Below are 18,349 nucleotides of genomic sequence, written 5' to 3' on the forward strand. Positions count from 1 at the left end.
TGAAGGACTAAATAAATAAATAAATAAAACCTACTCGGTTGGCAACTATGGTTGGCGTTAAACTCATTAGTTGGCACACCTGTTGCCAGCAGTGAGAACAAATCTAAAAACGAAGCAAGGTTCCGATTCCGACTGGTGCAATGTGCTATTGTGCATATGTATAAATTATATGCACGTCATGTAACCGCCTAAGAGAAATGAATTAATCGAAATGGACATTCAACAGCGTCTACCAGTTCATGGAAGTTTCTCGTAATTTGAAGTACTCTTACGCATACCAGTAATGAGTTTGTTGAAAATTATTTTTGAGACGTGGTGATAGCAATCTATACATCAGAATTAGTACTTCACTCAAACAAAAGCATGGAAAAGTACAATTCTCATACAACTTCCTTTATTAACGGTTACACTCGTCAGATGCGCTCATCTTCAGAACTTTAGAATTGTATTATACTGTTTTATTGATCCTCGTCATCAGTTTTGTGCGTAAGTACAAACTGATGTGGGACAAGACAATATCATGAAAAGATGAGATGAGACAACATGAATTAATGGCATGATTATGAACTGTATATCGATTTCAAATATAAAGGAATTTCCATAAAAAAGCTCCAAGCAGATTATTACTTACACAGAATTATACTTAGTCTTTTTATTTCAAACTGTGATTAAACCCCAAGAAAGATATATTTTGATGGATACCCTCACTAAGAACGGCCAGACGTTAAATGTATCTGCCTGCAGAGCCGACGTCGAGACTATGCCTGCGGTAGATAAAAATGAATTTTGTCGAGTAATGGCGAGAAGACAGGTGTCGTGATCACAATCTTGTAGAACCCTGCAGAATGCTACGTAACCTACTGCATAACGCTGAGTATTTGCAGTTAGGTAAGACGTTTGGCGAGGAACTCCAGATGTGGCGGGCAGGAGGGGAAGTGAGTGCGACACCAGGGAGGGGAGAAACACAAGGCGGGGTCGTTATGAAGGGTGGGGACGCAGCGCGGAATGCTTACCAGCTTACACTTGGCCGCAGTTCTCACGTGGATGGGGCCGGCAGCGGAACTGTAAAAGCAATACTGCAGCATGGCCACAAAAGTTGACATCAAGTACACGCAGGTGAGTGCCGGCTGTCACCTGACATTCTGGTATAGTGTGAAGGCGAAACAAGGGTACCGACCAAAAAGTGTGTTGTGGAACCTCGCTACTGTACGCCAGGAGATAAAGTACACTTATATTTATAAGAACCAGCACGTAAAAAAAAAAAAAAAAAAAAAAAAAAAAAAAAAAAAAAAATGTGGCCCACTCAGTAACGCGCTGGGTTCCCATGAGTGTGGTTTTTACAGAACTGCTCGGTATTTCAGCCCTCTGTTTGGTGTTCTGTACCGAGGTTTATGTCATTCGTTATGTTTAGATTTCCATTCATATCACTAATTTATTTACTGATTTGCAAAATCAAGTCAATAACTGAGTGTCGTTGTGCTATAAGCAGAATCATGCGTTCGTTGTAATTTGAAGTTTGCAACATGCAACAACTTTTACCAAAAAATTGCAGGTACCGGTAATTAAAACTTGTTGAAACCTGTAACTAGCGACAACAATATAATTTTTATGTTCGGTATTTTGCCAATTTAATCTGGCTTCCGTAGAAAAGCGTAAGGGACAAAATGTTCAGTATCCACGTAAATACCGAATCAGTGCATAAACAAGAAGGTACCTGTACTGCTATTAATGTCTTTCTCTTTCTTTCTACTTAACAAGCGAATGAAACAAGGAAAAAGCGAGTACGTGTTCCCTTCTATGCCGTACTCGCCCCCTTGTTTCCTCTTGTGGCCCTTGCACGAGATACACAATGGATACGGCAAAATCGGTTTACTGCCTGACTCGGTATCGCTATTGGTTATTGCTCCTCTTACTTACAGAACAGACCAGTTACAGCTCACTTCGAGTTTCTTTCTATCTAGGTATTTAATTCGGCCGTATAAAGATCTCACACCGTCGAGAGTGACGTTCATGACAAGTTACACAAGGCTTCACAGTATGACGCCGGTAAAGTGGGTACCGGCATGACAAAACCTGGAGTTATGCTGTACTGAACACTATCATGTACTGTCTCATGAGCTTTTCCATCACAAATAAAACAAGCTGTTATTCGTTAAGTGGATATTTTGTCTAACTCTTTCCTTAGTTTCCTGCAGATGCTCTACAATGGAACCAAACAAGCAGATCTCTCTAATACATCATGGTATGAACAGGGAAGACTCGTCTGCTATTTATCAAGCTCGAAGTATGGTCCTGATATAAATTTTGGGCATTAGTGTTCAGAAACAATGGTCATCATTTTGATACTGTTGTCCCTCGATAAGAGGAAAAACTAAGTGGGAATACAAGAAGCTATGGCTGAATATCAAAAGCAGTGGGAATTTCTTGCAATTTTTTTTTGCTTGTTCCATTGATCATGAATACGACATTTCGTAACCTAATATGTGGCACGTGTCACTTTAACAAAACTTTTCTTTACACAGAATTGTTAATTAATCATTTTTTTTACAGTTACTGCTTCATATCTAAAAATTTATCTGTTGAGTAGGTGTAGTCATTCAGAAATTCTTTTAATTCGTTTTTAAATGTTGGTTGGCTACGTGTCAACTTTTACTGCTATTTGGCAAATGACCAAATTTTGTGGCAGCATAATTCACCCCTTTCTGTGCCACAGATTTAGCCCACAATAGTGAATATCATCCTTTCTTCTAGTGCTATAGTTACACATTTCGCTGTATTTTTTTTTTTTTTTTTTGTTTAAATTGGGATGGATTATTAACAAAATATTTCGTAGGTGAATACATGTATTGTGAAGGTGCTGTGAATATCCCGAGTTCCTGAAATAAATGTCTACAAGGTGATCTTTGGTGGGCACCAGCTATTATTCTGATTACACACGTTTGTGCAATGAATAATTTTTCTCTTAATGATGAATTACCCCAAAATATGATGCCATACGAAAGCAGTGAATGAAAATAGGCATAGTAGGCTAAGTTACTGATATGTTTATCCCAAAATTTGCAATAACCCTAATAGCATAAGTAGCTGAACCTAACCATTTCGGCAGATCATCAATTTGTTCCTTCCAATTCAATTTCTCATCAGTGCACCCATCCGGAAATTTTGAATATTCAGCCTTAGCAACAGACTTCTGTTCATAGTCTATATTTATCAGTGGTGTTACGCAGTTTACTGCACAGAATTGTGTATACTGTGTTTTCTCAAAATTTAGAGAGAGTCCATTTGCAGAGAACCACTTAATTTTCTGAAAGTCATCATTTACGATTTCCTCAGCTGATTATTGTTTGTTGGGTGTGATTACTATACTTGTATCATCAGTAAAATGAACTGGCTTTGCATCTTCATAAATATAGAGTGGCAAATCATTAATATGCGTTAAGAACAAAAAGGGACCCAAGACTGAACGCTGTGGGACACCGTGCTTGATACTTCCCCAGTATTCTGCTGATTTTTGCAGGCTTCTGTACTCTTAATTTCAATCTTTTGCATTCTTTCACTTAAATTTGAATTAAACCGTTTATGCACTGTCCCACACATACCACCCTACTTAAGCTTATCTAGAAGAATTTCATGATCCACATAATCAAAAACCTTTGTAGAGCACAGAATATCCCAATGGGTCATGTTCAGCTATTCAGTACATTTAAGGGGACATGGAATCGCCTAGCCTTGAAATGTTAAAATATGCCTACTATAGGGAACATTTCCTCACAAACTAGTGGAGACAGAGAGATAAAAGTTTTACCGTATATGCATTGATATGTTAAGAACAATAAGGGACCCAAGACTGAACCGTGTGGGAGACCATGCTTGATACCACCCCAGTTAGAGGACTCTGCTGATTTTTGCAGGCTTCAGTACTGTTAATTTAAACTTCTGCATTCTTCCAGTTAAATATGAATTAAATGCACTGTCCCAATCATACCACTATACTTAAGCTTATCTAGAAGAATTTCATGATTCACACAATCAAAAGCCTTCAATAGATCACAAAATATCCCTACGTGTGATGTTCAGCTATTCTGTGCATTTAAGATTTGGGCACTGAAAGCATATATATCATTTTCTGTTGAAAAGCGTTTCTGAAAAACAAACTGACATTTTCTTATTACTTCATTTTTACAAATATGTGATGCTACTCTTGAACAGATTACTTTTTCGAGAATTTTGGATAATGCTGTCAAAAGTGAGATTGGGTGGTAGTTGTTAGATTCAGACCCATCTCCTCTTCTATGCAATGGTTTAACAATGGCATACTCAGTCTGCCTGGAAAAAAGTGCCTTGTTTCAGTGAGCTGCGGCTAAGAATCCCACTTACCTGTCGGCAACAAGCTTTTAGTACTCTGATGGAAATGCCATCAATTCTGTGTGAGCTTTTACTTTTGAGTGAATGTATTATTTTCCTAATCTCATCAGGAGAGGTGGGTTGAATTTCAGTTTTATCGAACTGCATAGGTATTGCCTCTTCCATTTACTGCCTCACATTTTCTAATGACAAGCTGGATCCTATTTTCTCCATAACACTTAAAATGATTATTAAACATGTTTTCTACTTCTGACTTGTTAACAAACTTTTCATTGAATTTGATAGAAATACAGTCTTCTCAGTTTCCCTGTTTCCCTTTTAACAATATTGGAAATTGTTTTAATTTTATTATCAGATGTGCTAATCTCAGACATAATCCACATACTTCTGGACTTTTTGAAAACTTTTCTTAATACAGGGCAATAGCTTTATAATGTTTCAATGTTTCTGGATCATAACTCCTCCTTGCTATAAGATACATTTCAATTTTCTGTTTACACGATCTTTTTATCCCTTTAGTAAGCCATGGATAGATGGTTTCTTACAATTAAATTTCACTGTTTTCTTAGGGTAACTGTTTTCAAATATACTCACAATGGTATCATGAAATAGGTTAAATTTTAAATTGGTGTCAGCTTCCCTGTACACTTCATCCCAGTCTAACTGTTCAGCTTTCTCTAAAATTTTCAGTCATTAATTCATTAATTTAATGCACTATTTTGGAGGACTGTTTTGCATTACTGTGTAGAGCTATGTCATATACCTTAACCAGCTCTGCACCATGATCAGAAAGACCATTCTTAACAGGAAAAGTTTTTATTTGATTAAATTTATCTCAATTTATAAAAACTTTATCTGTCAGTGTGCTGCTTTCCTTTACCACCTAAGCAGAAAAATCAATAACTGATATAAAATTGAAAGAATCAAGTAATAATTCAAGGTCAAGCTTTCAATTGGACTCTTTCAGAAACTCTACATTGAAATCCCCACAAACAATAATTTGCTTCCCTCTGTCTGACAGATAGCACAATAAAGAATCAAAGTTTTTCAAAAATAGATGAAAATTTCCCAGCAGGGACCTACACATGGCTACATTTATAAAAGTACCATTATTTATTTTAAGCTCATATGCACGTGCTTCTATATGTTGCTCTACACAAAAAATTTTAGTTTCCAAGTTATTCACACTATGACAGATTTTAAATTTTATGCAAACTCCTCCTCTCTCCAGAGCATCTCTACTTACATGTGCTGAAAGCTTATATCCACCTACATTTACCATATCCATATCTGTGACTATATGATGTTCAGACAAGCATAGTACATCTATTCTACTCTCAATTTCTAAATCTTCTAAACAAACAAAAAGCTCATCTACTTTGTTTTATAATCCCCTGATATTCGGATCCAATATACTAACACTACTTTTCACTGTTATTTCATGAGAATATTGTTACATACTAGCATTATGTTTAACTCTACTGTTATCAGAATTTTGTGATATTTTTAACATCTCTAGTACCTGCCTGTCTGAGCTTCTCATTAAGCTCAATTTCAATCGGTGTTGGGTGACTGGACACTGACCTGAGCCCAAAAAAGAGGCACTGCCATGAGTTTCAGACCCTTCCTCCTCCCCCCCCCCCCCCCCTCCCCCCAAAGATTCTGATGTAAATCTGAGCATTGCATTATTATTTAAAAATACAAAAAGTATAATTATATGTAGGGCAACATAAAAACACTACAGATAGTGTAGAATATCATAAAAAGGGAAGCTAACAAAAACGAAAAAGGGTACAAATCCAGCAGAAACTAAAAAATGTATCAAACAGCAACTTCCTTGTGTAGCTGAAATGTAAAATAAAGTAAATTCATTCCAAATTAGCAACCACTGGTGAGCAACATCAACACCTTAATGAGTCTTTTACTCTGCAGCAGAGTGTGCTCTGTTTCAAAACTTACTGGCAGGTTAAAATTATGTGCTGGTCCAGTACTTGAATTGGAACCTTCTGCAATGTTTTGAATGTAGGAGAGATGTATCATCAGCAGTAGAGCTGAAAGGATATGTTGTAGGTTGTGCCTGAATAACTCAGTTCGTATGGGCATTGCCTGCAGAAGGCAAGGTTCTAGTTTGTCTTAGTCTGCTATCCAACTTTAATCTGCCAGTAAATTTCAAAATAAAACTTGTAATTTACTGATGTTTGTCACTTATATTAGCAGGGGATGGAATCTTATGTTGCAGGAATTTATGGTACAACAAGCATTGTCTCAAAATTCCACTTCCAGAATAAAATTGAGCCTTAAACTCATCTTTGTAACTGCTCAACACACTCAGGCATCTCATATGTATGCAATATTTCATGCTTCAAAGCAGTGGTGGATACAGAAAAACCTCAAGGAGGGGGTGCTAAAGATGTCTTGAGCTAACTTTACTTTTACCATAATAAAAAAATAATCAAGTCACATACAACACTTAAGAAAGTTTTATTTAAACTGGTTATGCACATATACAAGATAATGCCATCCTATGATATAAAAAAGTTACAATTGTGGTTTTCTTCATTAAATGATGAATTCTGGAATGGCTGTAACTTTTCTCGCAAGTATGTGTTAGGTATCTACGTGCCAGACAGAAATGTATAAAATATGATGACATGGACGTGTATGATACATAGGAAAGTACAACTACTTGATAACTCTATTCAGTTGAGTCAACTGATGAAAGAAACAAACAAATTGTGTTTGGACTGACTGGTGGAAGTGGTGCAGGTGGCAATGCGGGTGGCCCCATAAGGAAGAGGGGGAGGGGGCACCCCCCCCCCTCCATAAGTACCCACCACTGCTCCAAAGTTACCTATTTTGTGCATACATTCAATCATCTATTTAATCTTGTTTCAGGGAACAAGTGCTGGGAATGTACAACAGTCTTCAAGGTGCAGAAAAGTGCTATACAAATAATAATGAGCAGTAAGAATAGAGTCCATTATATTGATTCATTCAGAAAGCTAGAAATACTGACTGTCCCACTTGAATACATCTTTGAGACTAAAATGTACACAAGGAAAAAGACTTCAACTGTATACAACAACCTATTCAATGCTTGACCATGCTGACCATGAAACTATATCCGGTCACAACTTACACCTAATCAGGAAAAACTAGTCAAAAACAAATAATAGTATCCTATATAAAGTCCTAAAGCTGTACACCAGGCTGCCACAGGAAATTAAAGATGTAAGGGAACTCTGTACCTTTAGCCAAAGGCTAAAATCTTATTTATTAAGTAAAAGCTGTTATCTTTTGAATTAATGGTTAAACTAATTACTGAAAGCCACTTAATATTCATGACTACTACATGTACTAACCAACATATGACCTATTTATATATGTTATTAGACTAATTGTAGCCTGTCCCTGGTGTTATTCAACCTGTATATTGAGCAAGCAGTAAAGAAATCAAAAGAAAAGTTTGGAGTAGGTATTAAAATCCAAGGAGAAGAAATTAAAACTTTCAGGTTTGCTGATGGCATTGTAGTTCTGTCAGAAACAACAAAGGACCTGGAAGAGCAGTTGAACAGAATGGACAGTGTCTTGAAAGGAGGTTATAAGATGAACATCAACAACAACAAAATGAGGCTAATGGAATTTAGTCTAATTAACTCAGGTGATGCTGAGGAAATCAGATTAGGAAATGAGACACTTAAAGTAGTAGATATATATAGAGGATATAAAATGTAGACTAGCAATGGCAAGAAAAGGATTTCTGAAGAGGAGAAATTTGTTAACATCAAATATGGATTTAAGTGTCAGGAAGCCCTTTCTAAAAGTATTTGTGTTGAGTGTAGCCACGTATGGATGAGAAACATGGATGATAAATAGTTTAGACTAGAAGAGAATAGACGCTTTCAGAATGTGGTGTGACAGAATAATGCTGAAGATTAGATGGGTAGATCATGTAACTAATGAGGAGGTACTGAGTAGAATTGCGGAGAAGAGGAATTTGTGGCACAACTGGACTAGAAGAAGGGATCAGTTGGTAGGACATGTTCTGAGGCATCAAAGGATCACCAATTTAGTGTTGGAGGAAAACTTGGAGGGTAAAAATCAAATAGGGAGACCAAGAGATGAATATACTAAGCAGATTCAGAAGGATATATGGTGCTGTAGTTACTTGAAGATGAAGAAACTTGCCCAGGATAGAGTAGCATGGAGAGCTGCATTAAACCAGTCTCTGGATTGAACTAGACTAATTGTAAGAACTACAAAAATTGTAAGAATCATTGTATGTTTATTTAATAAGTAACACTAATGTCAGTTCATGACATCCTTACATTTCGTGTTGTTCTATAAATGAATAAATACATCCATCAATCAATTAATATATACATTTATGAAAAGTGTTCAAAGGGACCACCTCCTGCTTCCATGCATCCACAGAGCATGTGGTCCATACTTTTATCATACATTGCAGAAAGAAAACTCCTGGTGTTTCATATTTGATGAAATTCATTTGGGATATGGTCCCTCAGATCATCAACACTGCACATGGGAGTTGAGTGCACCAAAGATTTTTTGTTCCCAAAGGAAAAAAGTCCATGGAGTTAAAATCTGGCAATCGGGCAGGCTATGCAGTGGATGCTCCACAACCAATATGCTTGTTTAGAAACTGATTATCAGGATACTGGTAAACTATGTGTGTAATATGAGGTAGAATGCCACCATGCATAAATCACTTTCACTGCATCAAGTAAATAAAGGAACTCTTGTCTGAGAAACTGCAAATTCATTTGTCCAGTAAGACATTGTGGAAAGAAGTGAGGGCCAATGAGATGATCATGAATGATTCCACCCCACTTGTTGAGGCTGAATTTCTGTTGTCTGTCTTGTCACACTTCTTGAGGGTTTTCACAAGCCTGGATGGGATTGTTATCATAACAGAAGATCCCACCATGTGGAATATAACCTAACTATATAAGGTACATTCTAAGAACTTCAGAAACACAGCACACAACCTGTGTTGACACAAAGGTAATCTAGGCTGAAAGTGAACCTCATTTAATTCTTACTCTGACTGAAGATAATATGCTCCCTGAAGATTTTTATGTAGGATATTACAGACTGTCTTGTGAATAACACCTTCCCTTTCCACAATGCTCCTTGTACTAGTTGATGAAGCATCATCAACAGTGGAAAGTACTTGTTCTTCAAACTCAGGCATTCATTCATTTGCATGGCCTCCCACCATCTGCAACTCTCTTCTCACATGACTCTGCCTTTTGCAAACATTGGTCAAATCCTACAAATATTCTTGCGCAAAGTAATTGCCTCCCAGGGTAACATTCAGAATGAAGTTGATGTGCTGATTATTCATTCCCATCTGTTAGGAAGTACATGCTGTTCACATGTCATTTCAGACATTGAAAGCATCATTCTGATGGAATTTACTCTAAAATAGAACAAATGACAATCAGGAAAAAACAGAATAAATGCTATGAGCAACTGTAGAATGAAAGTGAGTAAAAGTGCACATGTTAGGAAAATTATGCAGCCACATACAGAGAATTCCTTTTCTACCTTCCCAATGAAGGATTTTTGAACCTATGTGTGTGTGATCTTTCTGTAATGTTTTGATGTCAAGAACAAATAAACAAATTGTGTGACACATATTTTTATACAGCTTTATTGTATTGGCAGAGACACTATGTCACGTTCTTCATGAGCCACATGAATGTGTTTCTTTTGATGACAAAAAAATGTCTGCCTTACATGGAGATGAAGCTGTGACACTCTACCTTGAAAAACTGAACACTGGTTACTCAGAAGCAGAGACCAGTCCCCCAATTAGTTAAAACTGCAGTCATATACAAATAATGGAGCCAAAAATCTTTTGCAGAGAAAACTCTTGGCATTGTTATGACCTTCTTGTGCATGCATAGCATAAATTAAAAATCTTACATGCTGAATTTAATTTATTAATTTGAGACAGGCAATTTCTTTTTACTGACAGTGTACATGTTCTCACAGCTACTATCAAAGTGAAATCTACATCTACATTCATACTCTGCAAACCACTATTTAGTGCATGGCAGAGGGTTATACCCCGTTGTAGGCCTACTTGTTATAATGGCCTTTCCAATTCCATTCAAATATGGAATGTGGGAAGAATGAGCTCTTAAATGCCTCTGTGCACTCTGTTATTGTTGTAATCTTGTCTTTGTGATATCTGTGGGAGTGACATGTATGGAGTTGTAATACATTCCTAGGTTTATCACTTAAAGTTAGTTCTAGAAGTTTCCTAACTAGGCTTTCCTGAGATAGTTTGCATCTGTTTTCAGGCATCTGCCAGTTCAATTCTTTCAGCATCTTTGAGATACTCTTTCCATTGGTCAATAGACTTGTGACAATTCTTGTTGTCTTTTGTGTATGCATTCAATGTCCACTGTTAGCTCTATTTGGTATGGTCACTCACACCTAAGCAGTATTTCAGGATGGTTCCCACAAGTGTTTTTTATGGTCTTCTTTATACACTGGATGAGGATGATGAGGATGATGAGGATGATGAGGATGATGAGGATGATGAGGATGATGAGGATGATGAGGATGATGAGGATGATGAGGATGATGAGGATGACGAGGATGACGAGGATGACGAGGATGACGAGGATGACGAGGATGACGAGGATGACGAGGATGACGAGGATGACGAGGATGACGAGGATGACGAGGATGACGAGGATGACGAGGATGACGAGGATGACGAGGATGACGAGGATGACGAGGATGACGAGGATGACGAGGATGACGAGGATGACGAGGATGACGAGGATGACGAGGATGACGAGGATGACGAGGATGACGAGGATGACGAGGATGACGAGGATGAGGATGATGAGGATGAGGATGATGAGGATGAGGATGATGAGGATGAGGATGATGAGGATGAGGATGATGAGGATGAGGATGATGAGGATGAGGATGATGAGGATGAGGATGATGAGGATGAGGATGATGAGGATGAGGATGATGAGGATGAGGATGATGAGGATGAGGATGATGAGGATGAGGATGATGAGGATGAGGATGATGAGGATGAGGATGATGAGGATGAGGATGATGAGGATGAGGATGATGAGGATGAGGATGATGAGGATGAGGATGATGAGGATGAGGATGATGAGGATGAGGATGAGGATGAGGATGAGGATGAGGATGAGGATGAGGATGAGGATGAGGATGAGGATGAGGATGAGGATGAGGATGAGGATGAGGATGAGGATGATGATGATGAGGATGATGAGGATGAGGATGATGAGGATGAGGATGAGGATGATGAGGATGAGGATGATGAGGATGAGGATGATGAGGATGAGGATGATGAGGATGATGAGGATGATGAGGATGATGAGGATGATGAGGATGATGAGGATGATGAGGATGATGAGGATGATGAGGATGATGAGGATGATGAGGATGATGAGGATGTTTGGTCTGTGGGGCTCTAAACTGCTTGGTCATCAGTGCCCATACAAAGTCCCAATTTCTGTACACAGTACAATCTAGCCACTGCCATGAACTGTGATGAAGATGAAATGATGAGGATAACACGGACGCCCAGTCTCCAGGCAGAGAAAATCCCCAGCCCGGCTGGGAATCGAACCCAGGACCCCTTGATTCAGAGTCAGCCATGCTAGCCACTACACCACGAGCCGCATACTTTACACTGGTTGCATTTCCATAGTATTCAACAAATAAACACAGTCTGCCATCTGCCTTACCCATGACCAAAACTATGTGATTATGCTATTACATATCCCTACAATGAAATCATTACATTCTTTCAGATTGGCGATAACCCCTGGACACAATGCTCCCTACCCAACATGAGGACAAAGAAGTGTGTGAGATTTATTCCATGTCAAACGGTTTACACCATATTTAATGTGTCTGAATTTTATTTTTGGTCAACACCAGTCAGTTGCAGACAGACAAATATAAAGTATGTTTTAAAGCTGTATTTAATGTAAAAGACATTTCACCAGAATGGAGATGATCAAACAATGTTGGCTTGGTGTACTGTTGGAAAAATGTGTCCAAATAATCATAACCTTATTGACATTCAAAGAATACATTTTCAACTTTCCTGTTTGTGTGTCCTAGAGAATTTAATAAGATACAAATAATGGTAACTGGTTTGTTTTCAGCTGTTCATTAACAATGAATTTGTTAATTCAGTTTCTGGGAAGACATTTCCAGTTTATAACCCTGCAAATGAAGAAAAAATTGCAGATGTGTATGAAGGAGACAAGGTAAACAAGTATGAATTTACTTTTTTAAATAGGCACCCATTTTCTGAGTTAGAAGATAGAACAACTCGTTATGGAAATGCAACTGACTTTTGCAGGCAGATGTAGATAAAGCAGTTGCTGCAGCCAAAGAAGCATTCAAGAGGGGTTCAGAATGGAGAACAATGGATGCCTCTAAACGAGCAGTTCTGATGCATAAGGTAAACATGACTATACAGAAATGTTGCAACTCCAAAATTTCTTATCACAACCACCTTTCCTGTACACTTAGTTTTAGTACTTGATAGTTTCCATTGTGCTATACAGTTTACTGATGTAATACTCTTATTTACTCTATTATAAGAGATATCTGTCACAAGGTCACGATAGTGTTTACTTATTTCCTTTGAGCTTGTAGCAGTACAGTGTTGAACAAACACTATTGAATGTTGGTCCATTAGTATGAGCCTTACGCTGATGGTGAAAAAGAATGTATTGCAGGCAATAACTGTTAGAAATATGAATTTTGAGGAGAGAATAATAATGGAACAAAATTGTTTGTGCTAAGACAATTTTAATTGTTTCTGGAAATAAAATTAGATATTTTTATTTTATTTTATGGAACCTTGTCAGCTAGGACACAGAACATGATAGCATCCTGTACCAGTAAAAGTGTTTTCATTCATCCAACTCTAAGACAAACTATTTGAACATATAGGGTGAAACTTTTTTGTGGTCTTCCATTGAATATCTAAATCAGCTATTACTTACATTTACTGGCTAATATTTTGATAAAGAACACTTGCATTTCTAGGCATGCACCTAGATTAATTTTCATGTGATGTTTGTATAGTACAAATACTCTAGAGGGAAGCATCAAAATCTGTTAAATCATGTTACCAAAATGGTTCAAATGGCTGTAAGCACTATGGGACTTAACATCTGAGGTCACTAGTCCCCTAGACATAGAACTTCTTAAACCTAACTAACATAAAGACATCACACACATCCATACCCGAGGCAGGATTCGAACCTGGGACCTTAGCAGCAGCGCGGTTCTGGACTGAAGCACCTAGAACTGCTCGGCCACAATGGCCCGTAAATCATGTTAACAAAGCAGTTACTGCAATAATGTTTGCCTGTTGTGACAGTTGCAAATTTGTACCAGACAAGAACTTGAACTCAGCTAGATTTCCTACAAGTCTTGAGCAGATATCTTATCCTAGCAAGTTAATTGGTAATGCGGCATTTGGACATGAGTCTCCCATTATCTGTACTTTGGAATTAAGCTGTGACTTACTTTTCCCAATTTATTATTGTCAAATATAAACAAAGAATCATAAGAATGCTAATATTATTGTACTGTTGAGGTTGAGTCAGGCAGACTGCTTTAGTAATTGTTCTATAACATTGTTGATCACAAATTTAAAAGATTGCAGAATGTGTCAGGAGGTAAAAAAAGAAATATAAATTTTTAGAATGCTTTATATGATCTTGAAATTGGTCACCCTATTGTTACACTTCCTTTAAACTCGTTGCTTGTTTTGTCTGTGTTAGTACTAATGATAACTAATTATGACTACTTGTCTATTCCCAATCTTTATAGGCTTCTTGTATGAAATTCTGAAATACTGTTCCTGAAGAAGGTATGAGTTAGTGTAAATGCTACCTTGATAACATAATTACATTTGCTGTCTGTGCCATATAAGTAAAACTAATGTCAAAGTACAGACAAAATGAATGAGGAATTCACTATGTTCAGAAGTCAGTATTTTCACATTCATGAATAATGTAAATAACCTAACAAAGTTACTGAAACATTGATGAAAATCTGTAATACAGGGGTCCTAAATCATGATCTGTTAACCAAACTGTTTAATTCTATTTTCAAAACTCATTTAACACAAATTCAGAATAATAACAACTGTCTGCAGATTCAAGAAAAGTGAAGCACCCAGAAGGGGAAGAAAAAACAAAATGAAACTTCATAGGTTGAAGGGGTATGTGATGTTATTTTTCACAAAGAACTTGTCAGTATGAGTTCACTCTCCAGTATAGCATTGTACTGCCTCTGACCTGGTTGGGTGCAATTATTTGCAGAGGAAGGGTGTCATAAAGCCATTGCAGGCTCTCCCAATGTAAACTGGCCCATGGCTGTATAACTAATCATTGATATCCTGAATACTGGCACTGGGATGCAATTGATGTTCAAGATGGTTTCATGTGTGTTCTATTGGAGACAGATTTCAGAATGTTGCTGGCTGTGGGAGTACCTTAGCTTCACATAGACAGTTCACAGACACATACCATGTGCGGATTAGCACTGTCCTGTTGAAAAATGGCACCATAACATTGTCACATGAGAGGTAACACATGAGGACGCAGGATGTATGTGAAGCACCATTGTACCTTCAGACTTACCTCAATCACTACCAGCTACAACCTGAAATTATAACCAATGTCTCCCCACATCACAATGCCAGGAGAAACACTTCCAAAACATTGGAAGAAGGGGACCTCTTACCCAGTTGCCACTACGTTCAACACATTGGAAGAATGGGCTCTCTTGCCCAGTCGCCATTGCATTCATTGCCTATGACAGTCATCTGAGATAGTGCTAAACCATGATTCATTGTTGAATACAGTGCAGCACCAATCATATCAGTAGTCCATGCTTACCAGTCACAGCAGCACTCCAAACACTTCTGTTTGTGTTGTGGTGTTGATGGCAGCATACAAATGGTAATTCCCTAGTGCAGTTTCTGCTTGTCTCTGAACAGAGATGCAGAATGACACAGAATATTGCAGGAAGCCCATTACTTGGTCTTGGTTAGCAGGTGCAAATTTGAAGGGGTTACAACAATGTCCTTGATGGACAACATGGCAATCCTCCCTTGTAATGGTTCAGGTATGATCAGTCAGAATCCTAATGATGAGTATGCCTGCCTCATGCTTACATACTGTTCAACAATGACCACAGTTACAAATGAATGCCCCACAAATCTGGATATTGCATAATTTGACCAATCGGCCAGATGGAGATCAACAATGAAGCACCTTTCAAAATCTGTCAGGTGCTAAAAACACTGTCTCACATGAGTATAAGGCACCTCCATGTCCTTCAGTGACCGCTCAACATCTGATGCTGTTCATGTCCTTTATATGCCCTACAAGGCCTGGTGACAACATTAAAAATGGACAACACTTACCTGCACTGGTGGCCATTCTACTTGGCACAGAAAATTGCAAGTCTAATCATTTACATGCCTACTGATAGTGTGTACATGTACAACATTACATTGACATCTGACCATGTCCTCTCTGTGCTTCACTTTTTTTGTCAGGCAGTGTAAATACTGTCATTCAGATCTCCTTCTTGGGATGAAAATGGAACGGGGTTGGCAGAAAAGTGTTATTCCACAAGTGTATGTTTGCATTACTGCTTGTAATATATTTGTTTAAATTTCAAGACAAGAACATAATTACAGTAAGACAAAGCAATTTACAAAGAAGAGAATGTCCAATATAATTATCCAGGCTGTTATGCCGTGGTCAGTTGATGAATTCTGTGTCAATTCCCAATGTTTCATCCCCATCTGCGGAGGACATCTTCAAGGGGGTCTGTAGCATGTTGGAAGGTCCAACACACCCACTGGCTCGCTACTGACTGCAGGTAAATTCCATGTCTGTGCGCTCCTGCACCAAGGCGTGACATCACATGTTTTGAAAACTTCAGTGCAATCAGCCGCTGTCGGCTGCCATCGATCGCCGTTTCCATCACCCAGTCATGGATGGGTGGTACACATCTTCTTCAACACAGGCATCCATATACCATTTAATTTAATGGTATTGGATGCCTGCATTGAAGAAGGTGTGTACCACCCGTCCACTACCGGGTGATGGCAACAGCGATTGATGGCAGCGGACAGCGTCAGATTGCACTGATGTTTTCAAAACATGTGACATCATGCCTCGGCACGGGAGCGCATGGATATGGAATTTAGCAGCAGTCAGTAGTGAGCCAGAGGGTGTGCTGGAGCTTCCATCTAGCTACAGACCTCCTTGAAGATGTCCTCCGCAGTCGGGGATGAAACATTGGGAATTGACACAGAATTCATCAACTGACTACGGCATAACAGCCCAGATAATTATAATGGACATGATATTTTCGGCTGTGAAAGTCTACATTTTAGTACAGAAGACAATGTTTTCTTCTGAAACATGTGGGAATGTCTGTTGTCAGCATTTCACACATTGTAAAACATAACAAATAATGTGATCAGGCTAATCCTTACTGAACTGGCGATTAGCAGAGTCTTTATGGACACCTTCGTTTCATTTGTAAAATTTCTTGCTATCCAACTGAACATCAGTGTATTAGTAGTTTATTGCTAATATAGTGTGAAGAATTAAGTCTTATAGTGGCTTCTCTTTGTTCCATTTGTTCAGTCACTGCACGTACCTTTTCTCCTTCGTGATGTGATTCATAGGGCAAGTAGATGAATTAGAATGTGTAAACATGTTTCATACCCACAAGGGTTCGCACTCATGATAGGATATATGGCGAATTGTCCAGAAATATGCAAAAGAAATTTTTAATTTCAGTAGAAGCATGATTCATGTTTAACAAAGTAACACTAATTCTTTCTTGTCATGATTCTAGTTAGCAGACTTGATGATGAGGGATATTCAGTACTTGACAGTTCTACGAGTAATGGAAGGAGGGAAGGTCTCTTCAGCCTCTTATTCGGAAGTAGTATATGCTGCTGATACTCTGCGTTATGCTGCTGGTTGGGCTGACAAAATTCACGGTCAGACCATCCCCACAGGTATGCACATTTAGTACAAAAAGAGGGAGCAAGTAGTGTGCTCTGTGCTCATGCTGAACAAGATTCTTAGCAAAGTTGATGTTCAATACTTTTTTCTATTTGCAGTGATCATTGTTGAAGACATTATTTTTGAGATAAAATTTTGTGTATTGTATGTTTTCGTATTTTTACCCATTGTTTCTTAAGCAGTCATACCCATTTTTGTTTTTACAAAATCTGAAATAACTTCGATTGTTGGTATTGAATACCTTTTACTTACTGTTGATCAGTTTTAAATGCATATTAATCTACAGATGTCAACATGCGCGTTGCTCATGTTGATGTAGGAAACTTTAAAAATTTACACTTTTATTGACTTATTGATTGGTTAAGCATCATCTAACAGAAACTATACTAATTAACTACATCTACATCCATACTCTGCATGCTACCTGACGGTGTGTGGCGGAGGGTACTTTGAGTACCTCTATTGGTTCTCCCTTCTATTCCAGTCACATATTGTTAGAGGAAAGAAAGATTGTTGGTATGCCTCTGTGTGAGCTCTAATCTTCTTGATTTTATCCTCATGGTCTCTTCATGAGATATACGTAGGAGGGAGCAATATACTGCTTGACTCCTTGGTGAAGGTATGTTCTTGAAACTTCAACAAAAGCCCATACCAAGCTACTGAGCATCTCTCTTGCAGAGTCTTCCACTGGAGTTTATCTATCATCTCTGTAACACTTTCGTGATAACTAAATGATCCTGTAATGAAGTGCGCTGCTCTCCGTTGGATCTTCTCTATCTGTTCTATCAACCCTATCTGGTATGGATCCCACACCGGTGAGCAGTATTCAAGCAGTGGGCAAACAAGTGTACTGTAACATACTTCCTTTG

General features: G+C 38.1%; 1 protein-coding gene across 2 annotated transcripts in view; it reads left to right on the forward strand.

Annotated features, from left to right (window-relative positions):
* Positions 1-985: 985 nt before the first annotated feature.
* LOC126267290 (aldehyde dehydrogenase 1A1-like) overlaps positions 986-18,349 on the forward strand; it is a 101,032-nt gene continuing 83,668 nt past the window's right edge. The window contains exons 1-4 of one of the 2 annotated variants that reach the window (XM_049972365.1): positions 986-1,116; positions 12,564-12,668; positions 12,764-12,865; positions 17,308-17,473. In XM_049972365.1, coding sequence (XP_049828322.1) covers positions 1,084-1,116; positions 12,564-12,668; positions 12,764-12,865; positions 17,308-17,473 — 406 coding nt within the window. In that variant the 5' untranslated portion in view covers positions 986-1,083. The remainder of the gene's footprint in view (positions 1,117-12,563; positions 12,669-12,763; positions 12,866-17,307; positions 17,474-18,349) is intronic. The other variant, XM_049972364.1, reaches the window with a different exon arrangement.

This window comes from Schistocerca gregaria, chromosome 4 (genome assembly GCF_023897955.1).
Source record: "Schistocerca gregaria isolate iqSchGreg1 chromosome 4, iqSchGreg1.2, whole genome shotgun sequence".
NCBI classification, from domain to species: Eukaryota; Metazoa; Arthropoda; class Insecta; order Orthoptera; family Acrididae; genus Schistocerca; species Schistocerca gregaria.